General features: G+C 41.4%; 1 protein-coding gene across 1 annotated transcript in view; it reads right to left on the bottom strand.

Moving 5' to 3' along the window:
* The window catches only part of ITFG1 (integrin alpha FG-GAP repeat containing 1), a 300,241-nt gene that overhangs the window by 144,819 nt on the left and 135,721 nt on the right, over positions 1 to 19,701 (bottom strand). The window contains exons 9-10 of the mRNA XM_075576274.1: positions 14,425 to 14,519; positions 5,062 to 5,225 (exon numbers count right to left, since the gene is read on the bottom strand). Of these exons, the coding sequence (XP_075432389.1) occupies positions 5,062 to 5,225; positions 14,425 to 14,519 (259 nt within the window). The remainder of the gene's footprint in view (positions 1 to 5,061; positions 5,226 to 14,424; positions 14,520 to 19,701) is intronic.

Genomic DNA, 19,701 nt, shown 5'->3' with positions numbered 1-19,701 from the left:
CATCACCCTTGCCAATTTTATTATAGCTGTTCAAACAGTTCAGTGCAATATTTAACAATGAAACTCACTTTAAGCTGAAGAAATGCACATATATATATAAATATATATATACAGCTCAACCCCGTTATAGCGCGATCCACTATGACGCGGATCCGCTTATAACGCGGTTTGAGCGTGGACCCCGAATTCACACTGCATACACTCACAGCACACTGCACACACTCACAGCACACTGCACACACTCACAGCACACTGCATACATTCACAGCACACTGCACACACTCACAGCACACTGCACACACTCACAGCACACTGCACACACACTGACACACACACAGCACACTGCACAGCACACTGCATACACTCATAGCACACTGCATACATTCACAACACACTGCATACACTCAAAGCACACTGCATTCACTCACAGCACACTGCACACACACAGCACACTGCACACACTCACAGCACACTGCACATACTCACAGCACACTGCACACACACACTAACACTCACAGCACACACACACACACACACACACACACACACACACACACAGCACACTGACACACACAGCACACTGCACAGCACACTGCATACACTCATAGCACAGACTCACAGCACACTGCATACAATCACAACACACTGCATACACACACAGCACACACTCACAGCACACTGCACACATTCACAGCACACTGCACACACTCACAGCACACTGCACACACTCACAGCACACTGCACACACTCACAGCACACTGCACACACTCACAGCACACTGCACATACTCACAGCACACTGCACACATACACACACACTCACAGCACACACACACACAGCACACGGCATACACTCATAGCACACACTCACAGCACACTGCACACACACACACACACACACACTCACAGCACACACACACTGCATACACTCACAGCACACTGCATACACTCACAGCACACTGCACACTCACAGCATACTGTACACACACAGCACACTGCACACACACACTGACACACAGTCAAATACACACACACACACACACACAGAGACACACTGTCTCTTTAAGGGAGCTTGCTCTCGCAAGACGGAAGCAGAAGCAGGAAGCAGAGACAGGGAGAAGAGCTGCAAGATGCCGGGTAAGTGCTGTGTGCTGTTGCCGCTGCCCCACCGGGTCTGGGAACTCTGGGAGAGTTCTCAGCTTTCCCCCTCCGGCGGTACCACCACAAAATTTTTTTTATTTTTTCAGCGCCATTTTGTTTACGCGCCCCCGTTTATAACGCGGTGGTCGCGGGTGGCCCCCGAGGACCGCGCTATAGCGGTGTTAAGCTATATATATATATATATATATATATATATATATATTATACAGATCTTCTAGAAAGTTCACACTTATTTGTTATTGAAATATTGATGCAGCGTCTGTTATTCGAACGGATCACGAATTGGAAAACGATATAATCCCCTAATTCTCCCTGTTTTTGGCGCGTTAGTTTTTTTAAATGACTGCGGCGCATTACCTTCCCAAAGCAGGGACCCCTGCTGTGTGAATGCTACCGGCGTCTGCCTGTGTGTAATAGACGCGCAGAAAGAGAGTCTGAATCAGTCCCTCTAACTGCGCGTCTCTCACAGGCGATTGCGGGGGTTTTATTAAAATTCAAAAATTACAGTTTTGTAGCAGGGTGTCTCCTGAGCTGAACAAAGTTGATTTCAGGTCCGGGGAACCCCTACGTCCCGGGTTACAGGCCCAGTTATGGGGTGCCGGTATCACCGCCATGTTAAAATTGTACTGCCCTTAGTGGAGTGGAGAAGATTTGAGTCCCCTGTATTTGAATTGTGTTAAACCCTTTCTTTGCCCACCTCCTCTAACTTATTACTGCAACTAGTTTACTATGGTGCTGAGCAAGACATTACTCTTCACTGTCAGACCAGCCACCGGCACATTAGGTACAGTTTTGTTTGCCTTTCTGCTCAGAGTAATTAAATAAGCAAAGAGGAGTAAACACATTTTCTCTTCCAGTTTCAGCTTTGTAAATAATGCCACATCATTCCTTATTGGATGCAACATCTGATTTGTTCAGATATACATCCAGCTGAAGTGGAAAATAAATAAAAGCAATAAGTGTCAAAAGCTGACATCATCCATACTCTATTTTAGGGGTGGCAAACTCCAGTCCTCAAGAGTTACAAACAGGTCAGGTTCTGAGGATATTCCTGCTTCAGCTGAAGCAGCGATATCCCTAATACCTGGCCTGTTGGTGGCCCTTGAGGACTGGAGTTGGCCCCCCTGCTCTATTTACATGACCTTGAAATACAGGCACACAGTTCTGCATAGTGTAATGTTCTGTTTTGATAACTATAGAAGTGATTATCTTACTGGTTTACTCTATGCATGCTAATGTGAGTTTCATTGTAATTGTTCGGGCAGCTAATTGCAAATTTTAACACTAAAATGCATGTTTACATGTGTTATGCTTCCAATTCATTGTTTTCTTTATAAACTATCTATCCATCAATTTAATCTTGTCTTTAATGTATCTATATTGGTACAATATTCCTTTAATTGCATATTTATAATTTTATTTGCAGCTTATTGATTTAGCTTGGGCTGCTAATTTTAACCATTGAGACCTGTATGTATATTATATATATGCTTAAATCCTTTTAAATGTATATGGTATGGTGGCCTGCATGTTTTCCTCCCGCCACTGAATGGCTGTGTAGCTTTCATTGGTGTGCATTAGAATCAGCTGTGCAGCACGTGGTCTTTACAACGGCAAACATACGTTTGATATAGAGTGTGTGCAAGTAGCTTTCTAGTTCTCCTCTATGCAAAAGTTAGGAAATACAAAGTTTTCTATTCTTGTTCTCTTGGGCTTAGTGTGTAATTTGTAACAACACTGTTCTAGACTCACCTGATATAGGATATCATATATTTTCCAAATCATGTGAACGGGTCGGAAATATCTTATGTCATAGAAAGCAATAATGAGTGTGGCAACTGTTATGGTAAATCAACCACATATGGGGTTCTAGATTAAATGGAGACTAACAACTGTGCATTCCCTAACCAAGATGTAGAGAGACATTTAAAAATCCCAACCTGTGAATCATACTACTCTATTGACATAACTAGATTTATTTCTTTAATAATGCGAGAAATAAATGTAACAGTATGACAGATGCCTTCACGGTCTCAAATATTATTTATCTGTTCTAAAAAAATAATGTTGCAGCAGTTGTCAGGTGTTTAATAATGTAAAGCATTTTTTCTGAACTGCAGCAAGAAATCAGAGCATATCACAACTGAGACAGTGACAGAATAATCCAAAATCTATGTATTAAGTTGCATGGTTGGGATTTTGGCATTCAAAAATATAATATCAAGTTTGGTGCCTTATCTATATATCAAAGTATCAAATTGTAGTTTGCTTGCGTTAGCAAGCGATTTATGACGTGTAATCATTGAGCAAAAATAGAATTTAGTTGATGTGCATAAAATTATGTGAAACTACCAAGGATTTGCTGACAGTACCTTGATGCCTTCATCAAATGTACTATACCTGAAACGTAACAATCATAAAAGTCATATAAATATATCAATCTCCAAAGACCAAAATCTGTGACATTTGGGAGTTCTAATAAAAAATGGCATCTTGACAGGCACTTAAATGAATTAGACTGATTTATAGACTGTGAGGCAATCTGGCTGATTTTTAGTACCAGTTTACGCCAAATCATTGAGAGTTGACAAGTCTGCATAGTCTCCAAGGCCCTTATTCCATAAACGGCAATAGCACAGAATGGAGACTTGCATAAAGATAGCACCAAATCGGCTCTATTTGCACATTACAGAATAAGGGCCAAAATCACTGGGGAGGGATACAAGGTCACCTACAAGCTGAAGGATTGACTATTACAGAGATATCATGCTTATCTTTCCCTGTAACCACATTTAGCTCTGTCCTTCTCTCCACCCTGATGTGGGACATTGGAAAAAAATATATACCCGTGGCACTGGAACTGTAGGATGGCAGCAGAACACTTTCACTACATATGTAGCAGCGCTTAGTGTTTTTGGCGCCAACACGGTGCTAGGGAGATGGCAGTCACAATGGCGCTGTGGTGGGTCCATTCCTTTAAAGGTGACTCCCTGCCGCGTTAATCCTCCCGGGCTGCTATCAGCATGGTCACGGAACCACGTGGAAAACCGTAAGTGCTGCTACATTTGCACCAGGATCGCTGGAAATGTAAACAGGTCACATCTGTATATAATTTATTTATTTATTTATAAAATGTGTTACCCGGAAGTAATACATTGAGAGTTACCTCTCGTTTTCAAGTATGTCCTGGGCACAGAGTTAAGACAAATAATACATGGTTACAAATACAGTTACATAAATGAACAGGTATGATCAAACTACATAGCGTTAGTGCTTGATATATAGACACTAATACACTCTGTATTAATACTGAATTATTTGTATGCTAGAATAATTATTCAACCATAAATTATACATATTATATGTGAGTTTAAGAGACTGCGCAAGTCCCTATTTTCCATGTATGTCTCATCTTATTAGGATTTAATCAGTTGATACAATTTTCTGATCGAACGTGGAAGTTTGCCATAGATATTGCAATATATGCTTTTTGTGATCACTATATATGTCCAAACACCCTTGTGGCAAATATCAGGAAACATACAATTCACAAAATTAAAATAAATTATTTCTCTGGTCTCTATAGCTCTAATAATGTACTAAAAGGCTAAATATGAATCTGATAAAAGATAGAATAACCTGTGATAGCTCTATTTATCATTAAGACCAATATACAGTAGCTACAAAACCTTTCCACTCCACGGATTAATTTAATACAATATAGATTGTAAGCTCCCTGGGGAAGGGATTTCCATTGTGTCTGATGTTATGTTTGTTGAAGCTATTGCATTATAATTCCATGTATTGTATAGTCTCTTTTATTGATCCTCTATAAATAAAAATATATATGCGTACAGTGCATACATAAACCCATATATATATTGTTGTAAAAAGTACATACCTCCCCGATGTATTCCTTAATATAGCAAGAGCATCTGGGTACCCGTCCATGTTGTAGTCTCCAACATGTAGAGAAATCGGCAGTGACAGAGCATGTGCCTCGGATTCCAGCACAAAACCCCAAAGTGTGTCCTTATTCCTAAAGTCCTTCAACACTGGAATCCACTGGAAAAAAAATACATCAGATTCCCTTGGGTGTATTTAATAGGACTGAGCAGGATGTTTGAATGACTTAAAGATCAGTGAAGACAGATGGAAACATCACTTCAAGTGAACTGTAAGAAATTTCATTGACTGTCATACATATCAATCGAATAAGGTTTCCTTGTGCATAAAAAGCCAAGGCTGCACAGGTCTTATCCTCAGATGTGATCTCTAACCAGGAGACAAGAAGCCCAAATACATTGCCCATGAGGTTTCACACAGCAGAAGTCATCATCTGTGAATGAGGTGTTCAGAAGCTCTTAATTCTGTGATGAATCTCATGCACTGTGTATTTAAGCCTCCAATCTTCACACCTCAACTGCAAAGCCCTCTCCAAATACAGTATATTAGTTGCTATAATGCATTGTATACACACACACACTATCTATCCCATCCTCAATAACATGCTATACAGTCAATACACACGTTCCCAGCAAGCTCAAACCCTAACACCCACCACAATATATCTATCTATCTATCTATCTATGTCAAAAGGAGTGCTAATGAGCATGGCAGATATATACAACAAAAGAAAGGGGAGCCCAATGCTACATCCAATTGACAAAACATACATGATAATGAGTATAAAGTGAAATACTTCAATAATAATATTTTCTTGGTCATTTTGTATAACCCTTTGGCCAAAGCCTCATAGGCCTGCATACCAACATCAAGGTATAACCAAATTTGAAGGTCCTAACATTAAAGTGTGAACCTTCCCTTTTATCTCTATTAAAGTATTTAATTTTATATTTATTACCATATATGTTTTGTCAATTGGATGTAGCATTGGACTTCCCTGTCTTTTGTTGTATACCGTTAATACAGCCAGAAACCCATTGATCGTAGATAGCTGCTATGTCTAAACAGAATAAGAATTATGCGCTAAACCAGCGATTCCCAAACCATTGAACCACTACTAATCAGAGGGGGATTTATATAAGCTGTGTCTATTTACTTTATATGATGCTCTACTAAATTACAGTAATAATTATAGCTAGTAAAGATTACGCTTTAATGGTTTAACCCATTAAAAGGCCTTAATGAAAGGTCAAAAGCTACTGTAAACAAAATTCTAAGTTGCAGAATGAAACACACACACACACTTTTTATATTATACATGTTTTTTTCCGCAGCATATTACAATCACAACATCATGTAATAAATGCACAGAATTACAATATACACTATCCAGGTCAGTATTTCTGCCAAAATCATACTTGCTAGGTCAGTATTGAATACCTTGGTAAAAATACAGAGAACTGCAATACTGTATGTACAGAAGGACTGAACAATCATTTTATAAAAACAGCAGCAGCTCATATCTGCCATCTCTGCAAGTAGCAGAACAGCCTTACTACTGAATCATCAGAAGAACAGAGAGAGAAATCTACCTTTGTACTGTGAACAAACACACATTACAGAATAATGATGCATCCTGAAGAAATGGTAAAACCAATGGTTTTATTTAAAAATGAAGGCAGATTTCTTTGATTAGAATAACATGTAACTCTGTAGCATTGGTCAAAGCTTCCAATAGATATTTTACTGAATTGTGTGTGTGCACATGTGTAAATATTGATTTATACACCAAAGAGTGTGTACTATATTTATATTTTAATAGATATTCATTATCCTTACTTGCCGTAACCTATTTTTATACTGTGGTATTTAAAAGACGGCTTCTAGCATATCATTGATTTTGTTAGAGGGAGTAAGTAATAGGAGCATTTTTTGCTATTACTAGAACAAGCAGTTTTCAAAGGTTAACAATTAAATGTATACTATTATTATGTACATACTATAGTAAATGCCTAGCTTGTTTGGTCTATTGACTATTTGTAGCATATGTTTAACTAGGGATACATTAAAACAAAATATATATCGCAGCTGAAAATGTGTCAATTCATTCAATACCACTTAAAAAAAAAATTAAATAAAAAATTATATATATATATATATATATATATATATAAAAAAGGAAAAAGAAAGAAACAGGCGCACACCTAGTGCATTACCATAATAAAAAATGTATTAAAGGAACATAAAATCTATAAAATGCCCACTCACAAAGGTACAGCAATATTAAGCGTGTATGAGATAGGCTCTCATGTGCCAGCAGCTCCAGCAACAGCTCCACGTCATCCCCTGAAGAAGTCATCATTGATGACGAAACGCGTAGGGCGTGGCTAGATTGCGGACGCCATTTGCTCACGCACACTGCTGATACCTGCACAGAGACTTTGGGCTCCCATGTGCGCTCGTTGCGGCCATTGCTCAGCTGAATTGAGGACTCTCTAAACTTTGTTTCCTGGTGGGACCCGTTTTCCCTATACATGCTGAACACCAAAGGCGAGGGATTCTGTTTCCGGTTCCTGCTGTATGGAGGAGGTCCACGTAACGACGCCACTGATCTAAGCTGGACGCTGTTGCTGGAGCTGCTGGCACATGAGAGCCTATCTCATACACGCTTAATATTGCTGTACCTTTGTGAGTGGGCATTTTATAGATTTTATGTTCCTTTAATACATTTTTTATTATGGTAATGCACTAGGTGTGCGCCTGTTTCTTTCTTTTTCCTTTTTTCTAGATATCTGTAGGGACTGGTGATCCCTTCGAAACGGGCTGCAAGAACCTGGAGTTTGTGCCATTGGAACAGGACTTTATGTACTAAAGGTTTTTTAATTTTTACTTTCATTTTTTGACAATTTTTTCTACATTTTTTATACATTAAATTCATTTTTTTGATTTTTTCATATATTGTTTACAGGGTTGCATTGTCAGAAGATTGCACTAATATTGTATTATTTTATTGTCTATATCATAGTGTACTAGTCTATATCTAGCCGCCCCGCTAAGCACATTCATGATTGGCTAATAGTTCTTCCACGATTATATATTTTTAATAGGATATTTAGAGGCGCTACTTCTATTTCTGCTTGTTTATATAGCAACTGTAAATATTACTGTATGTTCATTTGCATGTTTTAGACAGGTCTGCAACCCTGTCTTTCCCCATTGTCACCCAGCATACAGCGCTTCCACTGCAGCAAGGGATTCTGGGAAATGACATGCAAATGAGCACTCAGTGCCACCTTTTGTCTCAAGCTCGTATTACACAAGCCAATCCTCAAGCCAATGCATGCTGCTTTAAACACAGCTTTTAGACAGAGGCTGGGATGAGATGCAAAGCCATTAAACCCACTCACAGACATGTTTCAACCTTGATGGGTATCATCAGTGTGAGGTTGGTCTTAATGGCAAAGCAGGTTTGAGACTAGACTAGGTAATCACCACTACTATTAAGGTTATGGTGGGTGAAAAAAGTGACAAAAACCCTCCACAGTAAAGCATAAAGCAACTGTAAATATTACTGTATGTTCATTTGCATGTCTTAGACAGGTCTGCAACCCTGTCTTTCCCCATTGTCACCCAGCATAGGGATTCCTTGCTGCAGTGGAAGCGCTGTATGCTGGGTGACAATGGGGAAAGACAGGGTTGCAGACCTGTCTAAGACATGCAAATGAACATACAGTAATATTTACAGTTGCTTTATGCTTTACTGTGGAGGGTTTTGTCACTTTTTTCACCCACCATAACCTTAATAGTAGTGGTATATATATATATATATATATATATATATATATATATATATATACACATACATATACAGGTGAACCCCGTTATAGCACGACCCGTTATAACGTGGCTCTCGTTTAAAAAAAAAAAAAAATTTTTTTTTTATTTATTTTGCACACTGCACACTCACTGCAAACACTCACTGCACACACTCACTGCACACACTCACTGCACACACTCACTGCACACACTCACTGCACACTGCACACTGCACACACTCCCAGCACACACTCTCACTGCACACACTGCTCATAGCACACTGCACACACTCTCACTGCACACACTCTCACTGCACACTGCACACACTCTCACTGCACACTGCTCACAGCACACTGCACACACTTCCAGCACTCACTGCACACACTCCCAGCACTCACTGCACACTGCACACACTCTCACTGCACACTGCTCACAGCACACTGCACACACTTCCAGCACTCACTGCACACACTCCCAGCACTCACTGCACACACTCCCAGCACTCACAGCACACACTCTCACTGCACACACTCTCACTGCACACACTCTCACTGCACACACTCTCACTGCACACACTCTCACTGCACACACTCTCACTGCACACACACTCACTGCACACACTGCACACACTCCCAGCACACAGCTCACACAGCACTCACAGCACACTCTCACAGCACACAGCACTCACAGCACACAGCACTCACAGCACACTCTGACAGCACACAGCACACTCTCACAGCACACTCTCACAGCACTCACAACACACTCTCACAGCACACCTCCCACTCCCCCTCCCTACCTTTGGTGTCGGCTGCTGAGATCGGAGCGGAGCTGGCATCCGGAGGAGGGAGGGGGGGTGTCGGGAGGAGGTGGGGTGTCGGGAGGAGTGGGGGGGGGGGCGAGTGAGGAGCAGGCTGGGACTCGGAGGGCCACGTGGACTATGCCACGGAGGGCCGGTAGGTGTGGGGGCCTGGGGGGGAGGAAATGGATGCCGGTGGTGGGAGGTAAGGAGCAGGTTGCGGCTGGACTCGCCATTGCTAGGGGACGTGTAGGGCTTCCGGCCACCTCTTCCATCCTTCCCTCCTCACTCCCGATTAAGCGCACGGCGGCCATTTTTTTTAAAATTAGCGCGACCCCGGTTCTAGCGCGGTTGGATCGGGTGGCTTCCGAGGACCGCGCTATAACGGGGTTTAGCTATATATATATATATATATATACATATATATATATATATATATATATATATAAAGCAGAAAATAGCCGTGTTAGTCCAGTTGCGATAGTGCAGAATAAATGAGTTCTTCAGTATTAGGTGATACCTTTTTATTGGACTAACAATTTATGTCATACTGTAGGACAACGTTTTGAGAGTTCTCCTCTCTTCTACAGGTCAAGCAATACTGATATACAGAGGAATCTATGGCTAAAACAGTGTAGAGAAAAAAAAAAAAAAAACAACAGATATGTACTGTAGATAAGGTAGGGTGTTAAAAGTGTTTGAAGCCAGGGGATGGTGACAAGGAAAGGTGGGGAGTGGGAGGGATGCTTGGGGGGGGGGGGGGGAGAGAAAGTGTGGATAAGAATAAAGGCAAGCAGGATAATTACAAACAATTTTGATAGGGTGTGAGAAAACCGATGTTCGCATTAAGTTCTTTGGTTTTGGTGTCAAAGAGTCTTATCATTCTGAGTTCAAATGTTTTCCAAAATTGAGGATTTTGATTTTTAAATCATTTATTGGATAATCTGGCTGTGAGAAATTATGTCCCACAGGTGAGCAGTATCTTCCTTCTTCATGGTGGAGTATGGAGTGTCTGTGCATATTCATTGTTGCTACATTGGGGAAACCAGCCAAAAACTACAAGGCAGAAAGAATACAGTATGCACAGACACTCCATACTCCATCACGAAGAAGGAAGATACTGCTCACCTGTGGGACATCATTTCTCACAGCCAGATCATTCCATAAATGATTTAAAAATCAAAATCCTCAATGGTATGTTTAAAAGCACCCAAGAACGGAAAACATTTAAACTCAGAATGATAAGACTCTTTGACACCAAAACCAAAGGACTTAATGCGGACATGGGTTTTCTCACACCCTATCAAAATTATTTGTAATTATCCTGCTTGCCTCTATTCTTATCCACACTCTCTCTCTCCCCCCCCCACCCCCCCAGCATCCCTCCCCACCTTTCCTTGTCACCATCCCCTGGCTTCAAACACTTTTAACACCCTACCTTATCTACAGTACATATCTGTTTTTTTTCTTTCTCTCTACACTGCCATAGATTCCTGTGTATATCAGTATACCTGAAGAAGAGAGGAGAACTCTCGAAAGCTTGTCCTATGACATAAATTGTTAGTCCAATAAAAAAGGTATCACCTAATACTGAAGAACTCATTTATTCTGCACTATATATATATGTGTGTGTGTGTGTGTGTGTGTGTATAATGTTTTTGTGGGGGGGGGGTGTATTATTTGTGCTGTGTATAGATAATACTTAGATGACATCATTTATGAAGGATACATGTAAAAATAAAATCAGTGTTACACATTTCTAATTCCTGAATTATTATTTCATTTAACATTAGCAATAATGCACCTTTAAAGGAGCAATCTAAGCTGGCTGTTTTAATTATATATATTTGTTTACATATTATTGAAGCAGGAGATTTCGGGGGCCGAACCCCATTAATTTCATCTCTGGGGGTCCCGTTTCCAGAGATACTTACCTCCGTAGAGGGGTGTAGGGGGTAGCGGTATCACCTGCAAGTTTAACGTTCCCGCATCACGTGAACCAATAGGAAGCTACAGCGGATGATGTCACGGCTTCCTATTGGCCCGGAGGACACGGAAGCTTTGGAAAGCAGCCATTTCGTGAACCCCAGCTAGTAAGCAGGAGGCGCAACGGCACCCCCTAAAGAGGTAGATATCTCCGGAAGCCTGGGACCCCCAAAGCTGAAATTAATGGGGTTCAGCTCCGGAGACCCCCTGCTTCAATCATATGTAAATAAAGGAGAGAAAAAAACAGGGGGGGGAAAGCTTGGATTGACGTCTTTAAAGCATTATGGGAAGGATTTTGCTGAATATTCTAAAATCAGCAGACATTGAGCAGACTAAATTTATACAGTTTCTGATTCCTATTTGACCTATTTTATCACAACTTTAAGATATACTGTCAATAATATAGCTAATACATGTATTGCGGCCAGCTTGGCGCTGGCTTTTAGTAAAGGTTCCTAAAGCGGATCATTTTTTAACACCCTGGTCAGGAAGGTGGGGAGAGGAGACTTGAAATAAGAAGCTCGGCACTACCGGAAAATTATTCCAGCATATTTGCAGTTTAAGGAATTAAGGCAGAACTTAATTGGTTGCATATTTTAAATTATCACTAGCTGATCTCAGGCCAAGAAGTAGCAATAATTTCTACACTCATTTCATACTTCAAGTAATGACAAGAATTAGAAAGGTGGCCTTGTTAAGGAAAATCGTCATTTATTTTAAATAATGTAGCAGTTTGCACCTTAAAAATGATGAAGTAAAAGGCTTTTTTTCCCGTCCAATGGCTACTAACACAGTATTGGGTGTTAAAATAGATATCTCCTCCAGAAAAAAATGATATTTATTATTTTTCAAAAGGATACAAATTGTGTAAAGTGTTTCCTTTTGTATATGTACAGTATGTGGCGACGGTTTTGGCGCCGGGAGCCATTCCAGCTCCATCTATTTGTCTTCAGAGGTAGATAAAGCGACTTGGCCGCATTTACACGGAGTCTGGCAAAGGAGCGGCTCAGTGAGTAAAGACACCAACTCTGTAACCAATGTCACACAGTTTGAGTCAGGGGAGCTCTTTGTGACCTTGGCCAAGTCACTTTATCTCACTGTGCCTCAGGCACCCAAAACATAGATTGTAAGCTCATCTTGGCAGGGACTGTGTCTGTAACAATCCTATGTGCTGCGTACCGCACGCTATATTTCCAGTGGGAGAAAAGTGCTATATGAAATTGTGAGAGTAGGGGGTAACCAGGCTATATAATTAAGGTTAAGCCCTCTGGTTACCCCTGAAATCGTGGGGTCGCTGGTAGCTACATAAGATAGGGACCAGGGATAATACATGCTGAAAGTAAAGTGACCCTGCTTTTTTCTGTTTTCATGTTCCCTTGGCCCTAGAACTGTGAGATTTCTTGTGTGTCAGTTTTAGGGGGGATATTTGGGTAGAAATACAAATATTTTGTTTGCAGGAGTTCGGGGGCCGAAGTTACCGGTAGTTCTGTAATTCTCACCGGCGAGCAGGCATGATTTGCCGGTACGCTGGGTGAATTACACCGGTGCAACCCAGTGTCCCCAGACTCTTGGATTTCGAGGCCAAATATCACAAATCCATTTCCCTTATAAGTATAAGGTTCCCAAATGCGTATACTTTATTAAAGTGTATTTTTTAATGTTTTAGACATTTGCTATAAGACTCTATACAGTCAGCCCGGGCATCAGCATAGACGCCGCCATGTCTGTATAGAGTCTGTAGTTCAAAGAGGAGAGGATGTCCAGAGGTGAGAAGACCGTTTGGTGGGCGAAGAAGGGAGAATTGCTAAGTCTGGAGAACAAAGGGCACCCTGTGGGTACACCTTTTGTATCTGCCAGACTTGGTGAAGCCTGCCCAGCGAGTGGCAATGAGCTAGCTGGGGGAGATACAGCTCGTAGGCGCTTCTCCCATTGGCTAAATCATATTTCCCACTCACCTGGCTTTTCGAGCCAGCTTGGCACGCCTCCTCCTCTGATGTCAGCCCAGACCCAGTCAGCCCTTGTTTCTACTGGCTAGCGGGGAGGAATTTCCACGCTCTGATTGGTTGCTCCTCCTACCTCCATGCTAAGGATAGCTTAGCGGAGTTTATGTAATGAGACGGACGAGTCAGAGAACCAGACAATTTTGTGGCTTGAGTCGATGAAGCTAGGGCGGGCTTTTCAAAGCACTAGTAGCAGAGCAACCGGCTTCATTTTGAAGCTAGGAAAGTCAGCCCTGCAGAAACTAAGTCAGACGCAAGGACCAAGTTCTCATTTTAGAACGTAGCGGTTGCGGTCAGGATTTCCTAACGAAAACAGTTCCAGGACTATCGGGACTAGGTCCCGGTCAGGATTTTCAGATGAATCTCAGTCCAGAATGTCAGGAACAAGGTTCCGATCTGAGAAAGCCCCTGCAAGCGTCGCCCTGCACCTAGGCAAAGCTAGATCACAAACCCCAGACCCCAGTAAGTGTGTATATTTCTGTATTTTGTGTTTTGTTGTATTTCCGAGGTTTTATCCAAAGAAACCCTATTTTATTTCACTGCCTTGTTTTGCCTATTGAATAATCCCAAAAATATAAATGTGTTAAAAGACCTGGTCTACCGTGACAGAAATAAAATTATTATTATTAATTGGCTATTTGCAATTGGAGCTTCTTCAATGCCCAAGTTAACGTAAAATATTTAATACGTTTATCTAGTTGTTGTGCTGCAAAAAAATCTAAAAGCCAGTCTCATTATTGTATATAAATCATCTTACCTGTTTCGATCCATGTTTCAGGAAGTAAATAGCACTTTTTAAGCATTTTTCATCTTCACAGGCTGGTAGCAAGTGGTCCTGCTGCCCATCCCCATCTATAAGGAAAGGGAAAGACAGATAAACGGATTAGTTTAACCCATAGTTGAGATAGTAACACAGAATATAACTGCATACTTCCAAGCACACACATCATCTTCCACCTGGAGAATGGTGAATAAACACTTGGGACCTCCCAAGATAATAGATGTTAACATCCACTGCCCATTGCTGAAGTCTTGTAACAATCTGCACAGTGGGGTAACTACTACCCAAGTTGCCCCAGCTTGGGGTGCAAGAGGGGGGGGGGGCAAAGGGAGTCAGGACCCTGCTTCCCGACTTGTGATTAAAACATAGCATAAAATCATTTATAATAATTAAAATAAGTGAAACAATACAATATGCCCTCACACACAAAAAATGTAATAATCACTGCAGGGGACTGCTCATACTCCTTTCACCTCCTCCGGATCTCTGATGATACGGGCCACGGATTCTGCAGGATGCTTTTTCTCTTCCTCACACTTCGGTAAGCCAGCAGCAGAGCGGCAACCCCGGTGACACAGAAATGGTTCAAACAAAGCCGGATGCAGTTCAGGAGAGGAAAGGAGACAGAGCAGGTGCGCTGGTCTCTTACAGTCGAGAGAAGAAGTGTAAGAGAGCTCAGCAGATCGGTCACCTTTCCTTCCTGCATCCAGGTTACTTTGAACCATTTCTGGGTCCCTGTAGTCACGTAGGATGCTGCTTCGGCGCTGCTTGACAGACTTACAGAAGTGTGCACCTCTACAGCGAGCTCCTGGGACGTCTCCGATCTGCCGGCAAGCACTGTGTCAGTTTAGCGATATCTTGGTTGATTTTTTGGATACGACCATTTCGGTAGTGAATAACAAATTGGAATCCAACATATTCACTAAACCGACAGACAGAAATAATTTATTACACTACAGTAGCTTTCACCCTCCAGGCACTGTGCGAGGGCTACCGTATAGCCAGTCTCTAAGGACTAAGAGAATTATCAGTACCCCTGATGGGATTAAGGATAGTCTAGACAGGATGCAGGATGCAGGATGCAGGACAAATTTAGGAAAAGAGGGTATCCTGACTCATTATTAAAGATCCAACGTGACAAGGCAGAGGCCATTCCCAGGGAGAACCTCCTACAGGGTTACAGGCACAGGGAACTCAGGATCTGGGTTGGAGATATCCGCAGAGTCAAGGGTAAGCCGGGCTCAGTATCCAGAGGGGTTCCAAAGTCAAGCCGGGTTGGTACACGAAAGGTTAACTGCAAGAGAACACAGGACAGGGAGCAAGGCACAACGGATGCAGCAGCTCAAGGCTACAAGAAGTTATGCTCAGCGATGTGTGAAAGGAACTGCAGGGTATTTAACAGGAACAGGAACCAGTAGCAAAGGAGGCTGAGTGGAGGCGCGGCCTCCAGGGGGGCAAGGATTGGCTGCAGGAGACAAGTGGGCTAACCAAGTACTTGCCACACAGCTGGGGAGCGGTGCACGTCGTCACTTGTGCGTCCACGTGCGAGAGAAGCGTGGCGCGCCCGAGGGGGTGGAGCTAAGCTTCGTGGCACACTATAATAACTGCGCGTGACTCTGTAAGCAGAGCGGGGGTGCGCGCACACGCTGGTGCCAGAGCGGAGGTCTGAGATGAAACAGGTAAGGAGGGAACACGTCGCAAAGGACGTGTTCCTCGATTCCTTATAATATTGTATCAAAGGGAATTATAGCTAAAAGTATATTTAAAAAATTCATATCTCTGGTAGAATGTTACCGAATGCTTATAACAAGCATGCAAATTCATTTACAAGGTGATCATTCTGCTGCCAGATTCGCTCAACAGCTACTTGATCTTGGAGAAGGAAAAACTTCCAGTTGATCAACTCACAGGATTCATTAGTTTTCCAGAAAACTTTTGGAACATTGAAGATGAGGTTGATTTATTAATAGGAAGTCTTTCCAAACATACAAATGAATTTCACAAAGTTCAAATGGCTTAGCAAACGTGCAATTCTTGCTCCAAAAAACAATTGTGTCAATTAAATCAACATACAAATACAATAAAAATTGGCTGGAGAAGCTAGAACATACAAGTCAATCGACACAGTCATGGACATAAATGAAGCATTTCAATATCCCACAGTTTCTTAACTCAATCGAACCCTCTGGGATGCCGTCACATAACTTGAAGCTTTAATTGGCTCACCTATCATGGCGAAATTTAGATGGTCCAAGGCTATCTAATGGAACTCTATTAATTGTGAAAAAGCGTTTGCCTAATATCAACGGACCCACTATTTTCTCAGGTTGTGCTAAGGGAGAAAAGCTATTCACACCAAGAATCCCACTCATCCTTAATGACATTCCTTTCGAATTCACATGACCAGTTGCCAGTGAAGATTGCCTTTGCCATGTCATTTAATAATTCTCAAGGACACTCACTTAAAGTATTTGGAAAATCCATGTTTTGCACATGGCCAACTTTGTTGGATGCAGAGTGGGAACTGGAAAAAATGTGTGTATTTTTGCACCTGATGAAAAAAAAAATATATATATATATATTTATTTTACCCAACAGCATTGGAATAAAAACACATACATTTTTTTTTATTAAGAAACAAAAAAATGTAATTATTTATTTATACATCTCAGTATTTTTGGTTACTTAGAATTCCCGAGCAACGCTGGATACTTTCAGCTACTAAGTAATGTTGCTTTGATTTACTAATATATCACACGGATAACCTGTAACGCTGGGGTGGAATGGAAAGCATTGAGAGATGTGCAGAAAAACAGGAGGCTTGCAGCACTTCTGGAGCGTTATCATTCACTGTAGCTCAGGGGAGATATATTAACAAAGCTGCTGCCGCTGTTTCTTGGCTGTCAAAGCTAGAATCACACAAACCCTGATGTCACCATTAGAATTCAGCTGGCAGCCCTACGCCTACATAAAGACATATAATTTGCTCAGACATTGGGCCCACGGCACAGCAACACATCAGAGTAGCGACAGCCAGGGCTCTCTGTGAGTCCAACCGCTAGAAGGCTTCTTGTTGCTGTACATAAACCCAGAAATTAATTCAGTGCCTAATACTCAATATGAAATTGTTGATGGTAAATATAGTGAAGTGTCTCTTGACTGAACAAGGCTGACACGTGAAGAAACAAGAATTCACAGCCACGGGGGTATTAACCATTTTTTCCCCAGCAGTTAAGGCAGTAATAGGCAATAAATGCACCATCAGTATTTATCTTCAGTTTAAGCGCTAGTGCTGTGTTTGAATTATATATTTAAAAAAAAAGAAGGTCTCTTTCAATTAAGATTCACACAATGAGCACTGTTTTCTGTCTCTTGGGTGTCGGGGTATTACAGTAGGGTTGTTTATCAGATTGTGGCATGGAATTACTGTGCATTTTGTATAGTGGGATGTCTAATATATAGGCGTTTTGTTCCCTTATTTAACATGATTAAGTTCTCCTTCGTGCAAGCACACAACCATTACTTTTTACCTTTTTTTTTTATTATTCAATCAATGAAGAACTATCATTATAACCTTCATTGCTCTCATCCACACAAACGTGTTTTCCTGTACAGTATATATTTTACAGTTGGAATGAAAGGCAGATTTATTCCTGGGCTATTTAATAAACATTACTAGCAAAGAAATACAAACGGTGACACATAAAATGCACTAAATGTCAGTAAGTTTATATTAAATAAAAATCCCACGTGTGCGCACATTCACACGTCTCAGACAGGTCTGCAGCCCTGCCCTTCCCCATTATCTCTTAGCAGACAGTGCTTCCACTGCAGCCAGGGATTCTGGGTAATGACATGCAATTGAGCACACGCAGTGTGTCACTTTTGACTTCTTTGCCATTTTAACATGGAACCCTATAAGCTTTCAGAATGCCTGCCGTGTTACACAGCTTTTCAGCACAGCCTGGGTTAAAGAAGTACAGAGACAGTAACCCTTCACAGACAGCTGTTTGACCTTTTGTATCTCTTCAGTGTGATGATGGTTTTACTGGCTTTGCAACGTGAAGCTGGTACGTGGGTATAACCAGCCATAAAATAAGTTATGGTGGGTTAAAAAAAAAGTGAGAAAACTTCCATTGTATAGAACATGAAAATACCACTTGTGGTGCATTTGCTTGTTTCAGATATGTCTGTCTTTCCCCATTATCGCTTAGCAAACAGTGCTTCCACTGCAGCCAGGGATTCTGGGTAATAACATGCAAATGAGCACAGCATGTATGAGTAAGTTTATAGTAAATTAACATAGCAAATGCATTTATGCTCACTTAAGCAAAAGTCATGTTTGAATACAGTCTTATGCAAAGATTTTTTTGAGTCCGTATTCCATAGTGATCAAATGTCACAAACTGAAGAGCTAATTGATTTTAGAATTTACATGCAAATCAATGAGGTTTGTGGGCGAAAAGGGATCAGTAGATGTAATAAACAGTATAGTGTAGAAAGCATGTTCATACAGTACATATAAAATGCAGATTTAGGGACGGTACGGAGAACTGAAACCGTGCTCTGAAACAATTAATATTAACATATAACACACCATTCATGAGAGAGGTATCCCTTGAAGACACATACGCAAATCCTCATATCTTTGCTGTACGCTGTGTGTGGTCAGGGTTTTTTGTCACTTATTTGTTCACCGACTGTACCTATTTATGAATGACATGTTTTGGGGACTTGTAAGACCAACTGTACAGTATTAAATGGGAGGTGTTATTGTGTGTGGTGAGGTATGTAGGTTAGGAGACTTCCATAGGAATCGCTTGGAAGTACCTTCATCCAAACAGAGTCTGTTTTTTCTTCACCTGATGGTTTGCAACCACTACCAGCTTTTAAATGCAGCATCAGTTACCAAGCTCAACCAGACAAGTCCAAAAGGATGTAATAGCACGTTGAGTATGTCTACTGATTCTGTAATTCTTTGCTCCAGACTTGGGCTATACAAGTTGCGTAATACAGCAGGCAACCATTCTTGGGAATCCATGTACCTTTGCAGCATTAAGGTTAGCGTGATGCCATAACAAAATCCGCTGTGGTTACGTTTTTTTTTTATAATCTGTGCGTGCCGAATCCCAGCAGCCAGACTAATGGGCCATTGGGATTAACACAGCGGTGATCCCTGCGTCTGAATGGGACTCGAGATGTGTGAATCCTACCGGGCTGCATCTGTCTCTAAGAGACGCGCAGTAAGAGTGA

This window comes from Ascaphus truei, chromosome 19 (assembly GCF_040206685.1).
Source record: "Ascaphus truei isolate aAscTru1 chromosome 19, aAscTru1.hap1, whole genome shotgun sequence".
Classification (NCBI taxonomy): Eukaryota; Metazoa; Chordata; class Amphibia; order Anura; family Ascaphidae; genus Ascaphus; species Ascaphus truei.
This window is presented reverse-complemented; position numbering and strand designations above follow the sequence as displayed.